Source organism: Drosophila gunungcola, unplaced genomic scaffold (assembly GCF_025200985.1).
Source record: "Drosophila gunungcola strain Sukarami unplaced genomic scaffold, Dgunungcola_SK_2 000001F, whole genome shotgun sequence".
Lineage (NCBI taxonomy): Eukaryota > Metazoa > Arthropoda > Insecta > Diptera > Drosophilidae > Drosophila > Drosophila gunungcola.
Window position 1 is genome coordinate 766,523 of NW_026453197.1, and position 22,749 is coordinate 789,271.

General features: G+C 37.2%; 4 protein-coding genes across 4 annotated transcripts; 3 read left to right on the plus strand and 1 right to left on the minus strand.

The window, feature by feature from the left end:
• Positions 1-352: 352 nt before the first annotated feature.
• On the plus strand, positions 353-11,137 carry LOC128262096 (uncharacterized). The gene is given in 4 exon segments (XM_052996147.1): positions 353-654; positions 5,923-6,108; positions 10,515-10,706; positions 10,709-11,137. Coding segments are annotated over 4 exon segments (477 nt in total). The 5' UTR covers positions 353-584; the 3' UTR covers positions 10,738-11,137.
• Positions 11,138-11,552: 415 nt separating this feature from the next.
• LOC128262095 (uncharacterized) lies at positions 11,553-12,688 on the plus strand. The gene has a single exon (XM_052996146.1). The coding sequence runs from the start codon at positions 11,671-11,673 to the stop codon at positions 12,541-12,543; it is 873 nt and encodes a 290-aa protein (XP_052852106.1). The 5' UTR covers positions 11,553-11,670; the 3' UTR covers positions 12,544-12,688.
• A 2,596-nt stretch (positions 12,689-15,284) lies between these two features.
• On the plus strand, positions 15,285-21,909 carry LOC128262467 (uncharacterized). The gene is made up of 3 exons (XM_052996740.1): positions 15,285-15,538; positions 20,061-20,273; positions 21,206-21,909. The coding sequence occupies exons 1-3, from the start codon at positions 15,469-15,471 to the stop codon at positions 21,421-21,423; spliced, it is 501 nt and encodes a 166-aa protein (XP_052852700.1). The 5' UTR covers positions 15,285-15,468; the 3' UTR covers positions 21,424-21,909.
• LOC128262465 (uncharacterized) lies at positions 21,780-22,729 on the minus strand. The gene has a single exon (XM_052996739.1). The coding sequence runs from the start codon at positions 22,694-22,696 to the stop codon at positions 21,953-21,955; it is 744 nt and encodes a 247-aa protein (XP_052852699.1). The 5' UTR covers positions 22,697-22,729; the 3' UTR covers positions 21,780-21,952.
• Positions 22,730-22,749: the final 20 nt, after the last annotated feature.

Here is a 22,749-nt window from a genome sequence, read left to right on the forward strand (position 1 = left end):
ACCCGTAATTTTAATTTTTTTTTCCCCACTGTGTTGCCACTGAAACTGCAAGTGTTTGCGGGCACCATTAAAAAAGCGCAGCCATATCGCGGAGCAGTAAACTCGTAAACCCGACCCAGCGTCGCTCCACTCAAATCCACTCAACCCAATCCGAGTCCAAGCAAAAGAAAATAGCCCCCCTTGGCCCACCGAAAATGATTTCTTTTTCTCATTGAAAGCGGCACTCTTTCAATCGTTGGCCGTTTCAACCGCACGCTTTCAACGATCTCTCTCATGGCGATTCGTGTGCGTTGGGGTTGGGTTCGTTTTGTTATTGGTTCAACTGTCGCGTAGTGTTCAGTATTCAGTGTTCTGTATTCAGTGTTCAGTTTTCAGCTTCAGCTTCAGTTCGTTTTAGTTCAGTTCGCAGTCAGTTTGTCAACGGGTCGCATGCGTGTTCGGAAAATCGCGCAGAGCTAATATTTGTTGGGAATACAATAAGCCACAAGAAATACAAAAATTTAAAGCCCCTCTTAAAGTGCGGTGGTTGTGCAGTGAAATACCTTTAAGTTTCCCCCAAAGGAATACAAAAGAAATATAAAAACATGACATCCTACGGTTCAACAGGCTGCCTTTTACTGGGCCTATTATCCCTGCTGATGTTTTTCAATACAGGTGGGTTCCAGGACCCCATTTTTTCCACCAGCGCTGACTACGCATGAAATTGCAGCTAATTAGTCAAAGTGGGTGGGGCTTTCTGGTAGCTTCGACTTACTTAAGTGCGTGAGCGTGATTTCTCATTCAAATGTGCAAAAAACGGCAAGCTCGAGTTCACTGAACCAAATCAAAAGGGTTCGCTTATGCGGAAAATAGGGGGAAAACTCAGTCAGATTAAAGTATTTGACAGCAGCTGAAAGACTGCAAAACTTGTATTAAAGAAATGACGAATATGTTGAAAAAAGCGCAGTCTTAAGGTTTCTTATTGAAATGGATATTAACTCCTCATTATTCTTATTCTTAAACACAAATAAACAATAGCAAATTTAATCCACACCAAAATTTAGTAAAAGGCTTAAAGTAGAAAATCGATTTCCACTTAAGTTGTTCTACTTCAAAAACAAACTAAATTACTTAACAAAAAAAATATTTGCCACAAACATTTAAAGAATGATATGGATATTAAAAATAAAAAAAAGCTTCAGTATAATACTGCAAAAATGAAAAAGAATGGAATATATTTACATTTGTAATTTATTGTTTTTAAATTATTTTATTTCGCAAACTGATTATTACGTGTAAATACGAAATGGTTTTTTCTTGCAATCAATTGTTTTTCCTCCCTGACCTCCTTGATAACACTCTTAAAAAGCATGACCATATGTTTAAATTTTTTGACATATTTTGCATTATCAAAGTAACTGTCAGCACAGCTGAAATCGTCTTAAAACCCCTGAAATTTAAGAGAAAGAAAAGAGAATAAAAATTTTATTACTTTTCATGGTTTTGTATTATTTACGCACTTGTTCGATTTTTTTCCCGCGGCTCATTTGTGTTTATTTTTACTTCGAACGCACAACGTTCGAGCGTAATGAGCACAAAAATATTTTCTCAACCTTAAAAATGCAGAGAAATAAATATTATAAATAGCCAGGTAAATGTCTGAGGAAAATGTGGAGAAATTTTAAATTCCGTTCTCATTTAATTGCTGGAAATTTCTTCATTACGCAAAAAGAGTCATAAAATAATTTTTATTTGATGTCTCAGCAATTACTCAAACTTACCTCAAATGTTTCATGAAAAAGCGTGCAACATATCTTGTCATGTCATCAATTAAAAGTTTATTTGTGTTTATGTTGCGTGGGAGTGGCAAATGACAACATTGAGTGGCATTAAACCAAACTGACCACTCAGGTCCACCTCCATAAAAATGACTAAGCTTAGATCAACTAGTGCGATATAGGAATAATGAAAAAATAAGGGTATGGCCGAGTACATGTAATTATAACAGCTAATATAAACAACTCATCTGCTTGTCAGATACTCGATGAGGCATATCCAGCCTTAACCTTCGCATAATCTTAAATGTCAGTTCGCCATCGCAGTCGGCAGATCGTCTTAATTAATAATCCGCCGCTGTTGTTGTTGACTGTGCCTAGCCTAATTAAATCCATTCAGTTGCTTACTAATTCACTGCAATTTGCTTGAACACAAAACGCAGTCAGCTGAAAATTAATGTCCCTAACAGCGCCAAACACACCCACTGCAATCTAAAAATGTGCAAGTAATGCTTTCCACACGAGCGTATTTATATTGATTGCGTTATTGTATCAACAAATCGAAGAAAACGATTTTCGATTAAAGATTTGGTATTGAATCCTTGCAAAAGAACCATGCTTAGGAAAAATTGTTGTCTTAAAATTCTTTGGTTTTTTCTTTAGTACTCTTTGTTAAAAATCGAAGAAATATGCGACTTAATTCGTTTAAATAAATTTAAATTAGTAAGTAACATGCAATATTTTGAAAACTAAATTATTTAAGTTTTTATAAGACCAAGACTTGCACATAATGAGTCGAAATCCACTTTTTGATATTACTCAACACAAGAATGCTAATGACACAACGTTGCACAAATGTAAAAATTAACCATAACTTTTTGCCGTAAAATGTAATGATTATGTAGTGGATATTTGTTTAATATATACTAATAAACATGTATATATGTAATTTAACTTATAATATTGTACAGTGCTCTTTCACAATTTTGAGCCATTTTCTACCGATAGTGTATATAGTGTATATCTGTTTTAGAATACTTTGTAAAATAGGCATTAAATGTGTTAAGTGCTGTACAAAAATAAAGTAAAATGACAAGAGTAAACATTTAATATATAACACAATGTATTTTAAAACATCGAAGCTTTGATTACGACACATATTAATAATGTGTATCTGTTCGAAGATGGAATCTAAGAAAAATGTTAATTGCCTTGGCAATACACTCCCATAGCCCTTCCCTTTACATTTTTTGAATACCCACCTATCTGGCTAATTATTTAGGCATTCGGGACAAATGTGCTGCAATTTTGATAAACGTTCGACAGGGTTTTTGCATTTGGCATTTTCACAGTTGAACGAACTTAGATTGCATGTCGGTCCAAGGCAAAGTGAAACTTTCTATCGAAGCTCCAACCGAACCTCTGTTACTTTTTAGGGTCACAGAGTTGTGTACCCACCCTCTGAAGTAAATTCCACACACTCGTAAGTTTCCAAGTTTAATGCGCTGCGATATGGACGCCACTTTGTGGGAGTTTTAAGGGGAAAATGTGGAAAAAGGGGCTGACAGTCAACACGTTTCTTTGGGGGCAAAGTCGTAGGGTTTCAAATGTATTATAGATGTTCGGTGGCAGATCCCAAATGTTGCAAGTCCAACTTGCAGCTCGTCTCAAGTTTGTGGAGCTTAATGGAAAAATTGCATGTGAACTCAATGGTCGCTGTGTGGGAAACTTTTTGCCCCATTGTTGACGTCTCGTACTATCGGCCTGGTATATGCTGCAATTCCATATGCCGACGTGGTCGCAAAGGGCAATAAACTTGAGCGATTTTATAGGCCTGACAGAGTTGGAAATGCATTAAAAAGGGCAGCAATAATATCCAGAAAAGGGTAAAAGTTGTGGGTAGTTCGTACGGTGCAAAATGGCAAGTCTTATTTATATACATAGTCATCAGTTACTTATTTATAAAAAGGACTAACCTAATGAGAGCATTGAACCATTGACAGCTTAATGGTATATAATGGGGAAAATCTAAAGCGTAAAAAATAATTGTAAAACTTGAATGGTAAAGGTTAAAGGAAAGAACATACATTTTGAAAAGTAAATATTTTTAAATTTTGTTAATTTATCATAACTAACTTGGCATTACAACAAAATGTAATTTATATTAAAAGGACTTAATAATAAACACTAGCTATTGAGCTGAAAGGTTTTAAATGGACTTCACTAAATAATATTTCTTATATTTTAATCGAAAGAGAAAATCTAATTAATTTTGACAAATAAATTTACTCATAGAGGCATTTGTTTCATTTCTTAAGGTTCTAATATTATGCAATATTACTTGAAATAAGCTAGGGGTAAAAATTTTCTCTTGGCTAGAAGTTAAAAACTGTTTAATACATAACTTTTTCCTACCTGCCTGCTAATTTTTTGCTACGATGATTAAAGCCAAATTCCGATGGCCAAAACTATCGGCGAAAACATCTCGTCCAACAAATACTTACGCACTTAGCGGCCACCATTCGGGACCAAATTAAATTCGGAATGGGACTCGGATTTGGATTCGATTTCGGATTCGGACTCGTATGTTTTGACCATGTTTGGCGGGCAGTTGCGGCTGTGGCTGCCACAACGGTTGGCATAATGCAACCACAACCACTGACAGCCACAATATCAATTTTCAGTTTCCATGGAATTACAGTCATTACCATTAGTAAACTGCCACCGACTTGGAGCGGACGCACAAATAAACAATTCTGCAAACGATCTGACAATTCAACTGTCAATTAATTTCAATATATTGTAAATGATTATAATTTCCATCTCGGTTACGCCGCAGTTTTCGATGCAGTTTTCGCGGCAGTTTTTCTCGGCCCATGACTCTCAATTGCGTGGAATTGCCAACTGCCAATGCGAATGCGAATCGAACGCAAATTGCAATGTTTATGCTGGTTGTTTATGGCCAAATGCGGTCGCTGGCCGAAAACACGTTTTTCGGCCAATGCGTTGGCACACTTCTCCGGCCTTTTTCCGTTCCCCTATCCCCTTTCCCCCCTCTGTCCACTCACCTTTACCGCCTTTCGACTTATCTAGGCTTTCGTTTAAACGCACCTCAAAGTGTTGGCTAAGTGCATTTAACCCGAACGTTAACGTTTGACGTTTAAATTGGCCAGAGAAACGAGTTTTATGGCCGCCATCACAGCCACAGTCATCATCATCACTCAACCATTCTCGGAACCACACGCAGAAAGAATATCTATATAAAATCTAACATATTTCCATTGACTTTTCTTTAAGGTGAAACAAAACAAAATTAAACATTTCTCAATTACCATATTTCGTTTACACCAATAATATCTGCAATATAGCATAATCACCGTCCTTTTTTCATTGAACCTTGACCACTTTCCTTGAGTAAAAGTATTAGATATTAAAACGATTTTTGTTGCGGTGCATTTAACAGTCGTTGGCTCAGTTTAATCAAATAGTTATTTACACACTAGTCGCAGTGGCTAATCGCACGCATAAACCAGCCGTAGCTGAACTTTTTGACACTTTTATAAGGCAGTTACCCCATAGCCTGTCGCATAAATAACTCGACCGAAAGGCTCCCGACTGAAACTAGTGGCTGTTCGGCGATATTTCAAAGATTTCCGCCAACGGCATCGCACGCAGCAGGAAATTATGGCCCAGCTTAGCGGCTATTTCATTTGATTATGATGGGATGCGAATTATTAGTCGAACGGTTATGGATTCGGAAAGCAAGAATTAGTTAGTTACTTTATTATCGTTTTGCTGGTAGGTGGTCCGTGCAATATGGGAAATCAGTTAATATAAGCTCTGTGATTTTAAAGGAAGTTTAAATTGGTGAAAATTAGTTCTAAGCAATATTAAAATATATTCAAAATATATATTGATATACCAAATGTAAGTCATTTAAAGGTAAATGCTCATTAAGAAATATTAAAAATGATTTGGTATTACATCATTATCCACTTGATAAATTTAACTCATAGCGCTTTACAAAATAAATTGATTTCGAAATGTATCAAATAGGTCTTACAAATTTAGACAATTAGGAATTTCAATTGATCAGGCCAGTGTAAAAAAAAAGGGAATTTTTCGTTTGTATATGCCTCAAGTAATTTATTTTAATTACCCATTTCAGCCTCTGCCGTGTTGCGCTGTTGGCGTTGCTCGACGGACGTCTCAAACGGAGAATTCTGCAATGATCCCTTTATGCCGGACACCATTTCTGAGCAGCAGCGCTATTGGAGCTATGTGAATTGCACCTATTCGGTGGGCGCAAAGTCGGTGAATGCGCGGCCAGTCTGCAAAAAACTTGTCCAGGAAGGTGAGATCGAACCCAAACCCCCCTCCTCCAAACCAACATTTTCCGCTGAGTGTCAGTGAACCTCAAAAAGAAAAAATCCACAGCATGAGTAATTGTGCACCCGTTGCATTTGCATTGTTGTGACCGCTTGTGCGGTCTTTGGACAGGCTACACTCAAAAAAAAAAAAAAACATTCCATGGTCCAAACAAATTTAGAAAACAAGATGATGTTAATGAAGAACATTATTGAAAACCAAATTAAATATATTTGGTTGCTATTCTGCAGGTCATCAAAAAGCTGTATACTTAAATACATATTTTACTTAAAATGAATAGTTGGGGCAGGAAAAAAGGATTGTTGTTTTAAATAAAAAGCATGATGGCACAACTATAAACAATATAAAAAAGTACATTACAGAATGAATTCGTTTATAACAAAGTACATTACAGAATGAATTCGTTTTTTTAAATTAAATGACTAGTGAATGTTTGAATTTGATTTTTTTTTTGGCAAAAAATTGTTTAAATTAAATAGAAAAACCATAAAACCTAAAAAAGAGGACAAATATATAAAAAAAAACTGTACGTGCATCAAATGCTGTTCTACAAGGCTAATTTCTGATAAATAATGGTATCAAATCAAAAATTCTTTCCCAAAAACATAGAATGTATTACGATGTCAATTGTAATTTTCTCAGACTGTCGATTTTGTTGTGGGCTAGGATCGCTAGATCGACGCGACTCACACCCGGCTGTGGTCGAGAGTCAAACAAGATTGAAATTTATTGCCCTGACAAAGTCAAAACAAGTGCAGGCGACACAACAGCAACAATTGCCAATGGAACGGCTCAGATCTGCACTGCAGCTGCTGCTGCCGCTGTTGCTGGGCGTTTAAAGGGGGCGTGGCTGGTGGCTGGTGGCCGAGCGGTGCAACAACAACAACAGCAATAACAGCAACAACGACAAGTGGCGACATTTTGGCCCCCAGTTGCAGTTGCATGTGCCGCTAATTTACGGCAAATTTATGTGGAGAAAGAGCCGGCACACGGGGCGCTTGAGTGATATTTCGTGGTGGGCTTCGGCATTATCAAGTCCGATTTTACTATGTTGTCCGCCTGGTTTAGTGCTAGTTTTATTGTTGTCTGTGGCCAAAACAATTTGTACATTTGCATATGACGACAAGAAAAGCAGATCAAAACAAAGCAAAATGAAATTCGTCAAGCGATCCGTGTCGTTACATTTTGATCTAAATTCACTTTGTATTGTTGGCCAGCGCATAAATTTGTCAAACGGCAGACGAGCCGAGACGGTTTCGGACTTTAATGTGGGTCAGTCAAACAATGAAAACAAAATATGTTGACTTTAAATGATGTAATTGCGTTGGAAAACTTTATTGCAAGCTTTATATAGAAATAAACAATAAAAATGTTAGCCGCAATTTATTAACAATACATACAAATATGGCGTAATTTATAGGTATAGTCAAATTGCATTCATTTTAATAACACAATTACATAAATACAAGCTCAAGGCGCCACAAAAGCTATTAGTTAATTATAAATTTATTAAACATTAATTTAGATTTATTAAAAAAGTTATTTATTAAATCTAACCATCGAAAAGATATGGTAAAGATACATAATTTTTAATAACTCTAAACTTCTAAACCTATCAGCAAAATAGTTAAATTGCCTTGATTTAATTTGTAGTACTGTAACAAATTAAATCAAAGCAATTTGAGACCCATCAAAAGCTGTTTGTAAAAAGCGGCGGCTGGGATTTCTTGAGTCGCATTAAAGCCATTTCTTATGGCCAATTAATGAACACCATTAAATTTTTGCAATCATGCGTCTACAAATTGGCTCGGCGAATATTTGCAAGATCTGAGCTTGGCAGTTGGCAATTAAAATTGCAATTGCAGACTCTCAACCGTCGCTATATCTATATCTCTGACTGAGTTTTGGTCCCCGAGCTACATGAGCAGCGCTTGTAGTGCGCAAAATACATAATATACGGGCCGAACGGGCTAAGGAAAAAATACACAAAATACATATAAATTAATTAAGTTGTTGCACAGCGTGAAGCGCTCAATTACGAGTCCATTGGACGGAGGGGTAAATCGGGGCTTGCGGCAATAGAATGTGTCTGAGAAAAATGCAACTAGGCGATGCAACTTGTTGTTGCCATCTGGCTGTTTATTTGCCGTTAAATTAATTGCCTATGAAGTTCAGCTTAAGCGAGTGGCTAACTTTTTGGCAAATGTCAAATTAAAAATGTATTCCATAATGCCAAAATATGAAGCCAAGCAATTAGCTGCAGGTTGTTGATTTTATTGTGCGCCCGCAAATATTTTGCAACCAGTTGCTTCGGCTCCAGACCAAAAAAAATTTGTTAGTCGGCCTAGGACCATTTTTGGCGGCTAACAGCTTATTTCTGGCTCTTTTCTCCGGGGAATTTTCGAGTCAAAAGGAAAAGATATATCACGTCAATATTTGATATATAAATTGTATCTAACATGTTAACTATTTTGGGCTTGAATTTGTTTGCGCAATCGGCTTATACATAAAAATGACAGATTTATTTTTCCTGTGGGAAAGTTTCCCTTTGGAAAATTCGACAATGAAAAAAACATCATGGTAAAAGTTTATTATTATTAAATTAGCTAAACTCGATTAAAGTATTGTCATTAGAATGTTATATTTATAACACTGTATTCCCCAATTACAAGTTTTCCCGAGGGTAAAATTAATTCGGTGTACGACAAAAGTAGTATATATATTCTTTTTCACTTTGATTTTCCTAGTCTGCTGTAACAATTTTTTCGCTAAACATACAAAACGAGCCAAAAGCAATTAAATTAATTAAAATTTAAATTTATTACACTGTGTGTGCGGTAGACAATGTCCAAGCGGCATTTTTGGCAGCGCTGCTCTGGCGAGCGGAGCACGCGGCGTATGCGCAATGTGGCACACACGGCGGCCGCTGCATTCTGATGGTGGTTCTGAGCCTTGTTTGATGCGACGGCCGTGATAAGGCGACAATTGTCAACAATTTTATTAGCCCGATTGTGGCCCACTGTCCACCGTCTGAGCCAATCACAAAAATGGCCTGCTTTGACCATTTCGAGCGGCTTTTAAAGTTCGCTCTTGCCGTATTCCATTGGAAACTTTTTGCAGTAGTTTGTCGTTTTGTTCTATTTGCTGCACACACACAACACGTAATTTGTTGTGATTTTTTTTGTGCGATTTGTTCTTTCTGGTTTTCATTTGCCGTCTGATTGCAAATTGTCTCTAGTTTCGTCGAGTTTCAGGTACGATTTGGCGAATCGTGTGCGTTTCGCAGGCTGCGCAGCCTCATTTTGCGGCGATTTTTTGCCGGACTCAAACATTAGTTGCCTTGAACCCCTTGCAGGTTGTGAGGGGTCAGCAACAACCTCCGTAAAATACTTTCTTTGGTGCGAGAATCAATAATTAAATCCATATTATTGTGAAGTCTTATACACACATTTTTACTGTTCACAAATTCTCTTAATTGTATAGCGGTATTAACAAACAAATTTCACACACTAAGACACAGAAATTTAATGCAAAAATCGTACACAAAAATAAAGTTCCTGTTTTGCCTGTAATAGCCATGAAATCCATTTTTATACCCTTGCAGAGGGTATTAAAATTTCAGTCAGAAGTTTGCAACGCAGTGAAGGAAACATGTCCGACCCTATAAAGTATAAATATTCTTAATCAGCATCACTAGGAATGTCGATCTAGCCATGTCCGTGTCCATGTCCATACTATATCATTTACATATCTTCCATGGAAACAGTCAAAATATTAAAAAAAAAATATATATATAAAAAATTTAACTTCCTTATTTAAGAAAAAATGTTTTTAATTATTTTTGATATAGTAATAATTAGGCACTTCACAATAAAGCTTTTAATTTTATTTAAATCGGAGAACGATATTATAAAGCATATGGGAATGGTCGAACAATTGAGCAACATATACGCAAATAAATCAGAATTCAAATGTTTTCAAGAATATTTCATTTGTGCAATAGCTGCAAGAGTATATTAACTTCGGCTTGCCAAAGCTTGTTTCCTTTTTTGTTTCTCAATCATTTTGCTTCTTGTTTTTCAAAAAAGGTTGTTCATTTTTGCTTTTATTTTTGGGTTATCCTGCTTTTTATACGGATTTTTGTATGTATAACAGCTTCTGATATTGGCTCGTAAGCTATGACCACATTGCAGATTTTTTTTTTCGTCTTGCAGCAATTTGAAATGTCATTTCAGACATTTTTTCATGGCTCGAATAAACTGCCCACGCCGGCACGTTCACATAAATTAAATTTAATGCGCACACAGAGAGACACAGACATTAATTAAAATGCTTAAATGAAAATATTTAAACGATGCTTTCCCTTTTCAGTCTATGGCAAGCGGGTGATTTCGCGTTCCTGTTTTTACGAGGACATGGACGATTCGGCGGACAAGTGCGCCAACGACCAGACCTCGTCCTACATAAAGACCGTCTACTGCCGCACCTGCACCACCGACGGCTGCAACGGAGGCAGTGGCTCCACCCCGCTGCTCCTGCTCCTGACGCTGCCCCTTCTGGTGGCAGCTTCCGGCACTTGCCGCTATGCAAATGAGCATGCGGCTCCGGCCCGGACTTAATTACGGGACTGCAAGCTGAAGTTAAAGTGCTGGCCGGGAATTTCGGTGCTCAGACCGGACCTAACTGAATTTCTGCAACGAGTTTTTAGTCACTTTGCCCTCACGAATCCGCACAAATCACTGAAGACACCGAATGCACTGGCCATCGGGTCACCCATTCGTCACTGTCACACCTCACCCGCCCACGGAAATCAAGCAATTACTCGTAGTCACAACTCTAAGCCCATCATTCGACACTCGATCACACTTAACTTTGTTGTAATTTGTACATCTTTGTAATATCTTTATTATTGTACTTGTAATTGAAAGAACCTTCGGGTGCTGCCTCTACGTAAATAAAAAATCGTAATTAGATGGTATAAAAGAATGGATTTTTTTGAGGTTTTAAAAGTTTCAATATGATGGTTTGGAAGGATAATAAATATAACATTGCTATAAAAGCATTTTATAAATCCAGAAAAATAAAGAAAGGGAGTTATTATTATGCATTTTTACAGATTTAATAGGTTTATGATAGAATACGGAATATAAAACGATTACCTTAAAATAATTTTTAATTGGACATAAAAAGTATATCCATAAAATAAAAATCTAAAAAAATTCTAAGTAAATTAATATTGTAGAGATTATTAAGATTGCCTTGAAGTAAATAATACATAAATCATATCCGAAAAATAATTTACACCTTCGAAAATTCATAAATGTCAAAGTTAAAGTACTATAGATTAATGTTACCAAAGAAAGCTAGAGATTTTTAAAATTTCAATAGGTAAAATAAAAACCATTTCGACCAAATATTTTTCAATTTAAAAGTGAATAATATTTAATAAAAGAGTGAATACTTCTCAAACACAATCATTTTGGCCTTGAAACATCTGACATCCCCTCGTCCCTACCCAAACATCAAAATGTGGGTACCACCCGACAAAAAATCCACCTCCTTTCGAAGAAAAGCCATGGACGCAGTTCATCGTTATTCTGCGAATCCTTTGCCGTTGTGGAGTCGCCTCCTGGATCACAACGCTGAAGGACAACCGCGGAGGAGTAGCGATAGTGGCAGTGTTGTTAAGGAGGACAGCTACGAGGTGGAGATATCCAACCGATTGTGGTCATTGTGGGGCACATCCCAGCAAGTGAAGCCCGAGGAGACTGGCACATCGTTGGAATCCTTATCCGGAAGTGCTTCACCTTCCGGCAAAACGCTGGCCTGCTGTGTGCTAGCCTGTTGTGCCGGCAGTTTCCATTCGCTGGACTCCTGGGACTCACGGCTGCTGGACATGATCTTGTTGAACGGCCAAAGCTACTACGAAGAAAGTTTGGCGGCCAGGCAGCGCAGGGATTTGGTGGGAGCCCTCTCCCTGGAGACCCTGAACACCTCCTGCTGCCTGGATGGTCGCCACTTTTGGCTGGACATCGAAAAGTTCTCCTCGGGCAAGTTGTACCACAAAACCAAGAGCTTGGGGGCTGCACTTAGTGTATTCTTTGCCCGGCACCTGCAAACTGGAATCTTACAGCTTAGGGATCAAGCGCTGGCCTTCGGATTTATTCCAGAGTTCGCCTCCGGAGGAGCCTTCTTCCTGTTCCACTGCCAGGCGAAGGGAGCGCCCCTCTTCAAGGACTGCGAGAGTGCGCCCTATGTCCTCAGAATGCGGCAGCTGCAGCAGCTCCTCAACTGCATGCTGATCACTTTGGACGAGCGACGTCACAACGTGCCCTTCAGGATCTACAAGGTGGGATGCGTTCCCAGTGCTGATTGCACCATTTTGGGGCAACAAAATTAATCTGTTTTTAGAAGAGATAAAAGGCTAAAAATTCCGAAAGACGAAACAAAATTTTCTATACTCTCTGTAATCTTTGATCTGCACAACAACTTCATTAAAAATAAACCAAACGATGTCAAACAAAATAAGTGTTTAAAGTTTACTCCTCAATGGCTGTTCAGTGAAATGTGGCAAAAATAAATTAAAGAATTTATGAATTGTTAATTAACCAAATAGTTCCAAGCAAATGGCATAGCTTATTGTAAAAGATAGTTTTATTTTTCTTTAAATTTTAATAGTGAAATGTGGCAAAAATAAATCAAATAATTTATGAATTGCTAACTAAATATTTTCAAGCGTAAGCAATTTACATAGTCATAATTCAATTCAAATTCTTTACAGCTCCAAAAAATATTACCTAGCCATTAATAAATTCCTTTGGTTAAAGCAGTCAAAAGCCGTGAAAAACAAAACATACTTACAGTAGGGTGATGACATCAGCCAGATTACACCCTGTTCTATATAGTATACAGGCAGTGCATATAGTCACCGACTTAAGCTCTCGTAACCCACATTAAAAATACATTTTGCCAGGCAAATCAAAAGTAATTGTCTCACATCACTGCGCTTGACATTGCATTTGATTTGAGGAATGAACATTTGCCTGCAGTCTTGCCTGCAGCTCATTTTATTATATGGTGGGGCTTATGTATTTGCAAAGACTCATGTATAGTCGCCAAGCGGAAATGAGTTCAGTCTGTCATTCAATTGGTGAAATTCGTTAATTGCCAACCACGCAAATTCAGAAACTCCGCCAACTCTTTTTTATTTTTTCCCAACTCTGAATGACTTTTGACCTCCGTCAATTGAGCGAGAGATTTGCAGGGTTCACAGATTGAAAGCGATGACAAATTGCTACTAAATTTCGGGTGCCGCCTGGTAGCGTGATAATTCTATTATGCTTTAATTAAAATCGCATAAAACCAGCGGTGTATATAAATAAAATTTGTCACATGGCACGAAAAGCGAAGGCTGTCATAAAAAAGAAAAACACTTACATACAACATCGAGTGAAATAACGCAAAATAAATATATATATATAAAATGGGTGGCAACTAAGCCGCGAATAAAGCGTTTTGGCCATTTAAACTTGTCGCACGGCTTTTATTTGTTTTGGGACTTTAGTTTTTTTTTTTACTTTTTGTTGTCGTTTTAACTTATGTTGTTGGCTGGCGAAAATGTCGTACAGAGTTTCCAATAAAACTGGCCATTTATCATGGGGCCACGGGCAGCAGCCGCTTTGCAAAAATATTGAGAATCGACAATCGAATGTTACGCATACGCCCCGGAGGGCAGCTGTTGGCTGTTGGTCGGTGCGCATGCGCAGGCATCGATTCGAATGCGATTTTCCAGCGATCAGGCCTTAACCCCGGCTATTCTTGGCCCGATCCACATCGATCCGCCAATCGATTTGCGGGTGCGTGCGCATTTTTCACGCTTTGTCAACTTTGGCTACGACTACTGGGAGGAGCAACTAATGCCGCAGATTAGTGTCAAGATTTGCATACGAAATCGTATATCTGCCAGGTGCGTGTGTCGCCAATTTTGTAAGAGTGTTGCCAAATTTGGCCAACTCCAACGAGTTGCAGTTACCGAATATTGTGCCACGGCGTCCTGCACTCATGAATCATTTTCGGCGGTGATGTGAATCATTTTTAATGCCCGGACGCCTACAGATCTAGATATGTCGACTGCTTAATGAAGGGGAAGTTTCTACAGGTATAAACTGATTTATATCAATCGAGGACTGGTGTTAATTGATTGAAGCAATGTTGATAAAATATATGAATGGTTTGTTATTGTTGGCATATCCATTTTATTTAAAAGATGCGCTGGTAAATATGTTCACAGAGAAGCTTTCTGAGCAGAGGTTAGAGTCCCCGCTTAGTCGAGTCGCAATCCTTTTTTTTAGGATGACCATCTACAAAATTTTGCGATTTGGATACAACTTTTCCCTTGAATTGGTGTTACTTCCTTAAGTACAAATCAACTGATACACTTAACCATGTAACTTTTTGAGGTATTTGTATAGTTTTCCTTTTCTATTCAGATTATAAAACTAACTTCAGAAGTAATTTGACCAAAATCACCTTTTTTTTAAGTAATAAATTTTGGGGATAACATTTCTTTTTAATATTTGCTCAAATGATCTCTATTTGATATATAATAAAAAGCTTACATTAAATGTTACAAGGCTCTACACATTATTTTATTCACTGAACTATAAAGCCTAACTTGTCTTAAGTCTTAAGTTGTCTGTTAATCAGATTGTTATGTCAATATATATTTATTTATTTATTCACATTAAATTATTTACTTTTATAATTTTAATGTATAATTACACCCACTTATCTCTATTTTTGTTTTTTCTTTTGACTTTGTTTTTACCTACATTGATATTACATCAGTTACGCTGCCAAAAGCAACGTCATCAATTAAACTGCATTGTTTGCTGCTCCCTCACAGGAATCGAAAAAAAGGGCAAATGACGAGTAAAAACTAAGCCACCGCATGCGTGAGTCTGGCTGCCTGTCTGGTTGGGTTTCTAGAGGGTCTCGCAGGAAACAAATAAAAAAAGGACGAAGGCAAGGGTTTCCCCAGCAGACGAATGCAATAACAAGTAATATGCCAGCAGCGACGCGACTGCGCTGCCAGAACATTGAGTACCAAAACTTTGGCACTCTAGCGAAGAAGCCTCGGCAACATCCACAGTCGTTCCTCGGCCGAGCAACCGTCTGCATCGCGCGCAGCTCTCGAAACGATTTCGCAACCCAAGCCCCGCATCCCTCCAAGGATACTATAGTATACCACTTTCCACAGGCGCCGCCAAGTCGCATTCCGCATCCCGCATCCCGAAAGGATTTCCATAAACATTCCAAAGAAGCAATGTCAGCGGTGCCGATTAAAGCCCTCCTGGCTGGTGTTTTTCTGCTGGCCAATGCATGGCACATCACAGGTGAGCCATTTCTTACAGCTGAAGTGTCGATCGCCAAAAAAATTACTTTTTAATGTCCTTGTACACAAAAAACGCGCCATGTTCGGTTAAACACAGTGAAAAATGTTATTCCTCTTTAAAAATTAAAATTAAGTTCTGTTTTGAATATACCAATAGCAATCAAAACCCTAAATATCAAATACAAAAACACAATCCCTGTTCGATATTTATTTATTTATATTTATTTCATTTTTTACTATAAAAACCAAAGCTAAAAAACTTGTAATGTAAATAAACACATTCTGAATCTGTCAATATCCAGCAATAATAAAAAAATAAAACTTTTTCTGTGCACCTGTAATTCCATCTGCCCCACAAGGTCGTCGATCCGCACAAAGTTTGAGGTGTGATGGTCTCTATACTCAGAGCCCATGAATGAAAATTTGTTTCCAATTTTCCCCATTTTGTTTATGTAGTTTTTCCGCCAGCCATTTAACGATTTTCCCTTGCGGTGTTTATGAAAATTCTCAAAATTTCGCTTTACAACTAAAAAAGTTTCAGGTGGAAATCCATTAAATATACATACTTAGCACATTTTATGTTACTCGCGATTCGAAAGAAGATTTATGAGCGACACTCAAAATGATGGAGGCGTCTGCTGTTTTTATCTGTCGTAAACAAATTAATATCGGATAGTGGGATAAAATGAAATATTAATGGGCCTTTAATAAAGAAAGTGTTCATATGTTTATTTTGGGTGGAAACTCGTGTAGAAAGAGGAAAGACACTTGAAAATTATGATGAAAAATGTATTACGGAAGGTTAACCCAATTTAAAATAGCAATGTGCCGGAGGAGCAAACACTTTATTTTGTTATTTGTTTTTTAAAATAAATTAAATAAGTTTCCTCAATTGAAGTAAAATATTATTTTTTCATATTTTTTAGTGCCTCAGTAAGTTTTTTTTTTATAAATTTGTTGCTATTTTTATTATTAATTATTGTAAAGTTATATTCGACAGCATTTTGATTTTGTATATAATACTATTTCTAATGTTTACTCTCAAGGTACAAAAAATTCTTTGTTAAATAAGTTAAATAATTCTATTTACTGCACCTTTCCTCATCATATTTGAGAAAATATAGCGGGTCATTGCTTTTTTGATGAGCATCGCTAAAAATATATACACGTGCATTTTCGCAATTCGATGATTTTCACGCCTTTGAATGATTGGCAACCTGCACGCCTTATAAATACAAATATTCGCCAGAATGCCAGACATTTCAATATTTATTTCCAAAGCCATTTCGACGAGGTTCAGTTGATTTGCCAAACAGAATGTAAAACGCCAAATGCAGTTTGCAAATTTTCATAGTTCGTTGAATTTGTTTGAATCGTTCTGATGATGATGAGAGTAATTGAGGATTTGTGATTGGGTCATTAGATGGTGAATCGAAGCAGCAGCTCCTGCTCCCTGTTGCTCTCAATTAGCCTGGCTCGGTGTCCTGCAATTATCTAATTGTGCTGTTTTTGCTGTGAATCCAATCTGGATTTACGAGACTCGGAGAGTGCGCATGTCAGAGTGGCGCCAGGATGTCGTCTGCTCCAGTTTCCCGCTGTCTTCGGCATCTGACATCCCGACATCCCCCCGGAAAAATGCCAACCCTCTTTCGAAAACTATGTCAGAGTCTGGCCGTCTTCTTTGGGGGTTAGTTCTCTTTTCTCTGGCATGAATTGCGTAATTTGCGCAAACTGATAATGAGTGTAGGAAGCGGAGATTGTCCTGACACACATCCGATCCGTATCGTATTTTGTAAGTTATTGTTGCACTGCATTTTTTATGGGGGTGTTCTGTTTATTTAAAGCAGGAATTCTTGGGCTTCGGGGTTGAAAGTTTCAAGAAGAACGCTCACTGTGGCGTGGAGTGCAACTTCCTCCAAAACAAGTCTCAGCTTTCAATTACCCGACAACCGCTGTTAAAGAAGCCATACCAAGTCGTGCCATATGCGTGACCTCAGCGAATACTTCCACAATATTAAGCGTGGGCGATATAAAACCCTTAGACGGCGACCTTGATGAGCCCATAACATGCACTGAGAAAAATTTTACAAAAGCTGTTGAACAGGCCACAATAGAGTTAGCTAAATAGACGTTCTATCCCTTTTATGTGTAAACAAAAAGAACAATGAACGTTATTATGTTACAGGCGAACTTAAAATTAATAATACCTGCACGGCCTTGAGCTAAACATTGGGAAAACGATTTTTGTAATAAAAAAAAACACGTTTTTCTCAGATAAAACTTACACAAACTATCTATATTTTATTTAAATTTATTTAAACTAAACCCTTAAAAAGATAAAAGTTTTATCATAATGTATAAGGTATAAGGTTAGAAGAATTTGTTTTTTTTTATGTGGAGCGCTGGAAAACAATCAATTACTTCCACTATAAAATTTAGGACCGTGCCAATTACCTGAAATTGTTCTAGAAACACCAGAAAAAAGGAGCCAACAAGGAAAAGAAAATGGACACAAACGATGTGGGCTGGTTCTTGCATATGTCCAGTCAATATACGGCAGGAGTACCAGTCTTCAACTGAAAATTCAAGGACACGACAATCGGAGGCATATACAGCCATACAACAGCCAGCCATGGTGTTATAACGTAATTTAGCAAGAATAAGTCAAATATAAATATGTTATAGTCAATATTTGACAGCCACCACTGCTTGGGGAAACCCGTTTCCAAGTTTGTTTGCCTTCAAGGTGCCCCAGTGCTCCACTGGACTTGTGGCATGTTTGCCTTTTGCTGAGGTAAACAAGGCGAGTCCTGGCACTTTCAACTGGCAGGACATGCAAAACTCTTTCAAGGACTCAACCGGCGATCTTGATTTACTGTCGCGCCATATCACGCAACCTTATCAACACAATTAGAGGAGTTTCCCTCCCATAACCATCACTATTTTTCACATCATCTAAGCTCTCGCACTAATTAAATCATTTGTTTTCAGTCTATAAATAGTAAAGACTCATCCGAACAGTTTGTTATAAGAATTCTTATGTTTTGGGTGGGAAAATTAAATTAGATGTGTGAAATGAATGCGGTAAACGAAAGGAAAACAAAAAGTAATGAAAAGGAAAATAAACAATGAACCGATATAATTATATGTTCACAAAAAGGAAAAGAATCAATCAAAGTTAAAAGAATTTATTGCAATAATTTATTTTATAATATCTGTGTATATATTTTTATTATATAATAATAATTATCTTAATTAAATTATAACTATTAAAGTAATCATAGCTTCTTAAGTTTGTTTTATTGATAAAAGATTTTTTTTAGCCCATCCAATAAGGCGATAGTAAAACACGAAACAAAGTTAATACTCCGTTGCAATTATTATTATTATCAATCAATAAACCTATTTCACCAGTTTTTATTATATAAAATGTATATAACAAAATACGTAATATTGTAACAATGGTCGGATTTTTAAAAATTTTTTTATAAGTTAAACGATTGTTCCATACGTTAAAATTCGTTTATACTGGAACTATCTTCTTTACTGCTCAGCAAACTTCTGACTAAGTCCATCAGCCAGCTAATCCTGTCCGTAGACTAGGTGAAAAAACTGAATGGTAAATTTAATTAAATGATCTCACTGATTTTGTTTGAAAAACAATAGATAAAGAAAACTGTTTTATTTAAAGAGTACTTTTCAGATTTTTCTAATAACAGCGCACATATTTTTTGACTCTACACACTTTTGAATTGTTTGACAGTCAGGCTTGTTCACATATGTAAGAAACAGGGACCGAGAATAATCATTATTTATTATTTTTTTTTACAAAAAACGAATGGTCACGGAAAGCTCCTAGAAGTAAATCAACTGAGTTTTTAACATTAATTTGCATGCGTTTTTTCATTTTCGTACAAAATTAAGCAAAATCTTAAAATGTTGGCCATAGACCACCTAACCTGTTTCCATTCTCCTTTTTGGACAATCGCTCATATATATTAAAAAACATCGAGATCGAGTTTTATGGAAAAAACAAAACTCAAGGATTATGTTTTATTTTTTGATCAAAATGAAACCTGGATGATGAAAGTTCATTCAATCATTCTTTGTTGGCATAACTGATAATTTTTTGTGTACTCAATGGATCATTAATAACGGATGATATAATTTTCATACCCAATGAGAATATTTCTTTTCTTTAAACATCTTTGTCAAATTACCCAGTATTTACGTATACGACATAAAATTCGTCCATGGCGCCACATCGACTGGCCACGCATTTTCCACATTCGCAGTGGGCGGTTCAAAAGGGGGCGGCACATGATGGCGATGATGTCAACATCCAGCTGAAATCCTTTGTGGAGAAGCAAAGAAAACTGTGTCACCCTCATTTATTTTTAGTCCGCAAATAAAGTTTATTTTTCAGTAGCATGTCTGCCTGCCAAATATATTTTCCACCGGTGACCCCACGAAAGGTCAACTGAAGTTGGTTTTACTTATGGAATTATTCTCCTTTATTACAGCTGGAAATGAGCAGCATCAAAAGCACCACTTGCAGTGCTGGCACTGCAGCTCGGACACCATTGGGGCGGAGGACTTTTGCGATGTGACCTTCCAGGAGGACAACATACCCACTGACCTCATCAAGGAGCGGAACATCAATCTGCTGAGGAGCTGCAACAGCACCATTAATTCCGATCACGAACGCGCCGTTTGCCGCAAAACCGTGGAGGAGAGTGAGTATTAAGTTTGAATAAAACTAAAAATATTGATATCATTCTATTAAATAATTATATCGTTTTCAAATTGCATGTTTCAATGTTTTTAGGGTTACGTGGCCCTTTAAATATATATTTTTTTAATTTATTAAAATTACCCAAACGTTTACGTACACAAAATATTACTTAAAGTTTAGTTTTAATTGTGTGTCTTGTAAATAAGTAAAATTCCGTTACCAAAACATTTAACCCCTATACTTTTTAGTTTCATTTCTATATCGAAGATTTTAAGACTGCAGTCTGTGGCTTTATTTATTTTATTATTTAATACTTATCTTATTGAAAAATTTTTCATGCCCAATAGTTTCAAACTTAGTAAACAATAGTTTCATTTCGATGACAATTTTTTTTTTAGGTCCATAATCTTAAACTTGAAATAGGAGCTTTTCAAGTAATTTATCCCCATTTTTTTGAGACCAGTGGAATTAAAGAGTTTTAAACAATTTTCTTCAAATTTTTCATAAATATTTTAGCTGACAAGCTGGGTGGCTTTCTTATGAAGATTGATTAACCAAAAGCAGTTTTTTATAATCATCACTTCCATAAATTCCATAAATTAACTTTAGAAATGTTTAAAAAATTCGAATATTAAATTTGGTTTTGTTTTGGGTCTTGCCAGCTTTACAATTGTTTTAACGAGAATTTGATTTTAATACTTAGCAACCGTGAATAAAAATATTAATATTTATTTATAAAAGGGATTACCTGTGGGTTTTTATTTTTAAGTTATTTTTAAATTTGCAGTTTTTTTATGATTCCTTATCAATAAAATCTTCGATAGGCTGACTAAAATCAATTTATTTTAATATTAAATTATGTTGTCTTGGAAACGCCACTCCTTCTTTCTTTGTTGTATAAAATTAATTAAAAAATGTTATTTAAAATTCTAGACAATGGCAAGCTGGTCACCAAGCGGTTCTGCTACTACACCAACAAGTCGGATCCCGTGGAGCTGTGCAACATCACCAGTCCGGAGAAGAATGTGCGGCGAGTGTTCTGCGAGGACTGCCTCACCGATCGCTGCAATGGAGCCTTTACAGGAGCCTCCGTGCTGGAGATCTTGATGCTCCTGCCCATCGTGGCCCTAATCCAACAGTTGGCCATCTAAGCGGAGCATCTGTGTATTGTATTTTAGTTGGAACGTGATATTTTGCCTGGCCTCACGGGCCGAGCTGTTGCTGGTTAACGTTTACGTTTAGCTCGGTTTTAATTAGTTTTGGGGACCCTAGCTCCCCGTCTCATTAGCTTACATTCAGATTGAAGTTTAAGGTTCGACTATAAGTTTATGATTTGCCTGGCCGAGTGTCAATGATTGCCAAGCTCAAAGCCCGGAAAATTCCAAAAGAAATCCAATCGTAACTATAAATACATAAAACAATACCAAAACAAATCCAATTGTCACTATAAATACATAAAACAATATTAGAGTTTAAACCCCCAAGCACAGTAAATACTCACTAATAGTCTATGTACAACATGATATTTTAATGTAAGGACCACAAGCCTTCACCTATGTATTTGTCACAGATGCTAGACAAACAAAAAGAAAACTCAATTCAAATCAAGGTATTAAAGCCCTTGATTACACAAAACACACCGAATAAAGTTCACAAAACTAAAGTCTAAATGGGTTGGTTCTAGAGGAATTTCAGTAGATCAATAATGGCATCCACCAGGCGTTGTTTTGTATTTTGATCCAGGCCTGAATAAAACTCCTCCAATTGAAGACTCTGCCAAAGTTTGGCCATGTAGCCGGAGAACTCCTGGTTATTTTGGCCACCGTTCTTAAAGCGCTCGTATAGCATCAATTCCGCTTGAACCATTGAAATGTAAGACGCCCGATTGCCAGCCATGTAGAGTTGGTAGAAGAAAGCAGCCAGCTTGCTGGAACCCTCCAAGGTGTAAACTCGGCGAAGAACTCTTTGCAGGATCCTAATCATTTGGTCTGGCTTGAAGAGACAATGGAGTTTCTGGGAATGCTTGCCTATAGCCAACTGCCATTTTCCCAGTTCATGCTCCTCTGAGGCCAAGGCTTGCTGGAACATATCCGTGGTGTTCAGGATCTCTAGATGTTCGCGGATCTGCTCGCGAATAAGATATCCCTGGAGTTGATGACGAACTGTGACATTCCTCTCCTTTCGACACACCACCTGCTGCAGGGTCTCGTCCAAGTCCTCGATCTTGGCCACATCCCTGGGGAAGTCTACTCTCAGCTTGCCCCAAGTGGCTGCCACCAGGGAAAGCTGCTCGGAAACGGTTCCATTGAGGTCCTCAATCAGCTTAAGCATCCGTTTGTTGTCATAGCTGACCACCTGGGTTCCAAATGCAGCCCAAGCCGGAACAAACAGCAGAGGGAATATTAAAAACAATTTACTTATCATCTCGCGACTTGAAATTGAACTGAATTATGAGCAGCTGGGTTATCTTCGATCTG

Excerpts from the sequence above, each read along its gene's own strand:
- LOC128262465 (XM_052996739.1), bottom strand. The coding sequence starts at position 22,696 with ATGATAAGTAAATTGTTTTTAATATTCCCTCTGCTGTTTGTTCCGGCT.
- LOC128262095 (XM_052996146.1), top strand. The coding sequence starts at position 11,671 with ATGTGGGTACCACCCGACAAAAAATCCACCTCCTTTCGAAGAAAAGCC.
- LOC128262467 (XM_052996740.1), top strand. The coding sequence starts at position 15,469 with ATGTCAGCGGTGCCGATTAAAGCCCTCCTGGCTGGTGTTTTTCTGCTG. Across the intron at positions 15,539-20,060 it reads CAATGCATGGCACATCACAG|CTGGAAATGAGCAGCATCAA; the intron begins GTGAGCCATTTC and ends CCTTTATTACAG. Across the intron at positions 20,274-21,205 it reads CCGCAAAACCGTGGAGGAGA|ACAATGGCAAGCTGGTCACC; the intron begins GTGAGTATTAAG and ends TTAAAATTCTAG.